This window comes from Geospiza fortis, unplaced genomic scaffold (assembly GCF_000277835.1).
Source record: "Geospiza fortis unplaced genomic scaffold, GeoFor_1.0 scaffold54, whole genome shotgun sequence".
In the NCBI taxonomy this organism is placed as follows: Eukaryota; Metazoa; Chordata; class Aves; order Passeriformes; family Thraupidae; genus Geospiza; species Geospiza fortis.
The window spans coordinates 5949537-5953770 of record NW_005054301.1 but is presented as its reverse complement, the minus strand read 5'-3'; the positions used below and the strand labels follow the sequence as shown (position 1 = coordinate 5953770).

General features: G+C 46.4%; 1 protein-coding gene across 1 annotated transcript in view; it reads left to right on the top strand.

The window, feature by feature from the left end:
- The first annotated feature begins 6 nt into the window (after nucleotides 1-6).
- Nucleotides 7-4234, top strand: part of FLVCR2 (FLVCR heme transporter 2) — a 33459-nt gene continuing 29231 nt past the window's right edge. Inside the window, exon 1 of the mRNA XM_031064210.1 lies at nucleotides 7-341. Coding sequence (XP_030920070.1) covers nucleotides 54-341 — 288 coding nt within the window. The 5' untranslated portion in view covers nucleotides 7-53. The remainder of the gene's footprint in view (nucleotides 342-4234) is intronic.

Here is a 4234-nt window from a genome sequence, read left to right as displayed (position 1 = left end):
ACGTCTTCGTGCGCTTCTACGGCGTGAGCGCCTTCGCCATCGACTGGCTTTCCATGAGCTACATGCTCATCTACATCCCCCTGCTCTTCCCCGTCGCCTGGCTGCTGGACAAGAGGGGCCTGCGCCTCATCGCCCTGGCCGGCTCGGCCCTCAATGCCATGGGTGCCTGGGTGAAGCTGGGCAGCCTGAAGCCGCACCTCTTCCCCGTCACTGTCCTGGGACAGGTCATCTGTGGCCTGGCCCAGGTCTTCATCCTGGGCATGCCCTCACGCATCGCCTCGGTCTGGTTTGGCTCCCAGGAGGTCTCCACCGCCTGCTCCATTGCGGTCTTTGGGAACCAGGTAATAGGCAGCGGCACCCCGGCTGGCTGCGCTTGTGGGGCGGGCTGTCAGCTGCCTGGCCAGACTCTGGAAGTGCTAAGGGAGCAAACCAGCGAGGGGTGAGAGATGCACAGCGCTGGAGGGCAGCCGCAGGGATAACACGAACTTACATGAAGCTCCCTCTAGAAAATGCATCTCGTATTGGGAAGGATGCCACTGGTGTTAGCTTGAGGGCTGATAGTGGTGGCAGAGGCAAATGGGACCTCCATCTACAAAGTTCGGGGCAGCATGGGGGTTAGGCATGATTCTGGCTTTGAGAGGTCTTCGACTAAGGCTCTTCTCCAGTGCCCTCCACTTCCTGTGTGTGTGAGACCCCAAGTCCAGGGCTCTGATTCAGTAGCCTGGGGGGGAAGGCACAATGTTGAGAAACTGCTTCAGGCAGAGTGTCTTTCAAATCTGCAGTTGCATCTGGACTTGACACTGCAATATCCTCTTTCTGCTGACAATTAGATGGGACAAAGGAGATTAGCTGTCTTCGGAAAGCATTGTCATTGGGCTCTGGAGGAAAAGGACTTTAGCACTTTCATACCTCTTAAAAGTAGGTACAGTGTTTACACAAGCAGTTGCTCTGAGAAAAAGAAAAGTTCCATCAGGCCAGTGTGAGCTCAGCTCCCTGAGCACTCTTTTATCAATACAGGTGTCTGAGGCCAGTGACCCACACTTGCTCAAGCTGTGAGACTCTTTTCTTGTAGTTGGAGGAGATAATTTTTTTACACAGCTTTGAGAGGATCAGGGAAATATCTTCTTGACCCTTGCACCGGAACACCTGCTCATTCAGCTGAATGAAGTAAATATGCCAATACTGATGCAATGAGGCATAAGTGAAGTGAGCCTGGCTCTGCGGCCCTGACCAAAGGAAGAGGAAAGTGGAACGTGGCATTGGCTGCTGGGCCTGTGCCCATTACTTTGAGATGCAGTGTACTCCCCTGCATGTGGCTCTGTGCTCCACCCTGGACGGTTCAGCCTGTGAGTGACTGCCATTCTGATTTGAATGGTTTTCAATTCAGGTAGCTTCTAGTGCAGACTGCTTCTTCCTGTACTTCTGTATTTATTTAGATACTGCTGCGGTAAAAAGAGGTGAATGCTTGGAGATGGTATTTGAGGAACAGAAGTTTGCAGAACAGCGCTAGGGAATTAAGGGGCCTGCTTTACATCTTCAGGAAAGAGAAAACATACTTCTCTTTACTTGAGTGCACCTAAGCTATCCTTTTTGCTCTTATCATCCTTTCTAGTGGCCTGGTTTTTATAAGTTTTTAAATGAATCTTTAGAGTGGAAGGCATATAACTTGGCATGAGCCAATAAGTAACTGAGCATTTTGCTGTCAGACTTTAAAAAAAATATTCAGGCGGAGTTAGACAGCAGTGTGCATTAGAAATCCAAACAATGAGGCTGTCTGCCTGTGTGGAGTCATGAGCATCCCAAAAGGAGTGGCTTAGTGTAACGGTTGTGAAAAGCAAACTTTCGCTGCCCTTTTGGTGCTCCACACTGCTCTAGCGGTTGCACTGACACGACAATGAGACCTCAGTTCAGTACATAGACTTTGCTTTGTAAGCCCAGACTTTCCTTTTAGAGAACCAGAGAATTCAGAAATGGTAGTGACTAAAGACAGAGCATAACTCCATAGGGAAGACCTATTTATTCCCATAGTCAGGCATAATCCCAGTGGATGAAACCTAGCTATTTTGTTTATTGGTGAGGTTGGGCAGGGAGAAGAAATAGAGGCGTACATTTTTCCTGAGTGTAGTTAAAGACTATATTAGAGAGTGTTAGCAAAGGGTATAGTACAGTGGTTTTGTAATTGCAGTATGGTAAATTATTCCCTATGCTTGTTTCTCTACAACTGCATAGTGTTCCTTTCCTTGCCATGTCACTTAGTTTAATTATTATTATTATTGAATACCAAGCACTGTTGTCCCTCTCCATCAATAATTGCAAGCAACTGCATGAAGAAGCAGGAAAATGTCACTGCTTCTTTATTTGGTATACCTGCCCTCTTTCTGCTCTTGCTCTCTTGGTGCCTGGCTGCACTTCACCAGTGCTGTCCTGAGGGAACCCCTTTCTGCCAGGACCATGTTTGCTCAGGGCACTGCCTCTGCTTGATGACTGATGGTAACCTTCAAGTTCAAAGTTAGCCCTGAAGAGTAAATGATTGAATCAATCAGACCAGGTGTTAAATGCCCTTTAAAAAAAACAAACAATCCCTAGAAAGGTATTAGAATCACCTCACTTGTTTCTGGCCATATGTTGGCTGTGGTATCTGAAGTGCAAAAACAGATTACATTGAGCACTCTTGAATCAGTGCCCAGAGCTTCTAGAAGAGTGTGAACACCTGTGGACATGATCACATTCTCTTGTTTACCCCCTGCTGGTTTTCATGACATTTTACTTTTCCACATTTAACAGGAAGATACATAGGTGTTTTTCCATTCTTTTTCCTTGTCGTGGAAGCTCATATGTGGGGAGGTATAGAATAAAGTTTGCCTATAAGATGCCTTGGCATTAATATATTAGTGTTATTGAAATACTACTGGCTTCTCATTGCTTGAAAGACTAGGAAAAATCTATATGGGGACTCTTCCTCATGCTGAAGATCTGGGGTAAAGAAGCAGAAGTGTTATGGAGAGTTCACTAATGTTCTTCAGACGTATTTTAATACTGGCAGGGATTTGTCTGACATGCTTATGAAATACAGCTGTCAGTAGTAGTGTTCCTGCTATATCAGCAGTGCTCCCTGTGGAGCACCTCGGTGCTGGATATCTGTGTGAAGTCCCACACATGAGGTGGATAGGAGAGAGCAGTCTGAGTAAGGCCATGCTGTTACCATTTTGTTGTATTGATTCATCATCTGTGTCCCTGTTTGGGACTGTGGTTCACACCTGGCGGCCAGCAGCAGACAGGCTTCTGACCTTCTGTGCTGATGGCAGACTGTCTGTCACTCTCCCTGGTGACAGGACTGCTGTGGGAAGGGACCTGAGATAGTGGCATTTGGAGGAGTGTGTGGTGCTTGCTGGAGCAGCACGTCTTGCCCCTTCATTGAGCACACTTGCTCTTCTGTTTTGTGGGGATGAGGAGGCACGTGGTCCTTTGGCATGACAGAACTAACATGGCGGCGGGGATGTTTAGGTAGTAAGTTTTCATGGCATTTTGAAATTGATAAGCTGGAGTCTGATGGCCAGGTACCAGCTCTCTCCTTCAGCTGCCATGGTGCATGCTGAACTGCTGTGCCTGAGTTTTATGCATATCTCACTCTAACTAGTTTATCTCCCTGTTGTCACTTGATGGGCAAGGGGCATGGGCAGCATGCAGAGAAGTGTATAACTGTGTTGCACACAGACAAAGAACATTTGTGGATTTGATTTGTATTGCTTTGCCACCAGTATTGGGTTTTTTTGTTGATTGAGAGAGAGACTTTGTTCCTGCTTCTTGTTGTCTTGACAGAGAAACAAGCCACTGATAGGCTTGGGAGTAAGGATGTGGGCCTGTTAAATTATCTTTTTGCAGTAATTTTGCCTTTTTTTCTGTTTTTTTTTTAAGCATGACTTGAAAAAAAGTGATGTGATTTGGGAGGAAAGAAAACTTCAGCCTTATATTAAAGCTCTGCTTTAGAGAAAAAATCATGCAGCACCTTACTGATCTTAGGATCTGTCCCTGTTCTGATATAGCTGCAATGTGACTTTAGATATTTAGGGCTTTCATAACAGAAACAGCCTGAGGCAGAGGTTTTAGGTGGTATCTGCAGCCTGCTGGGAGTCCCAGTCTTGAACTGATTAGGTGATGGCTTTTAAAATGGACAAACCTGGTGATAAGCTGTGAATGAAATTCATGGAAATGTTCTCTCTGTCACTCCTGGAGG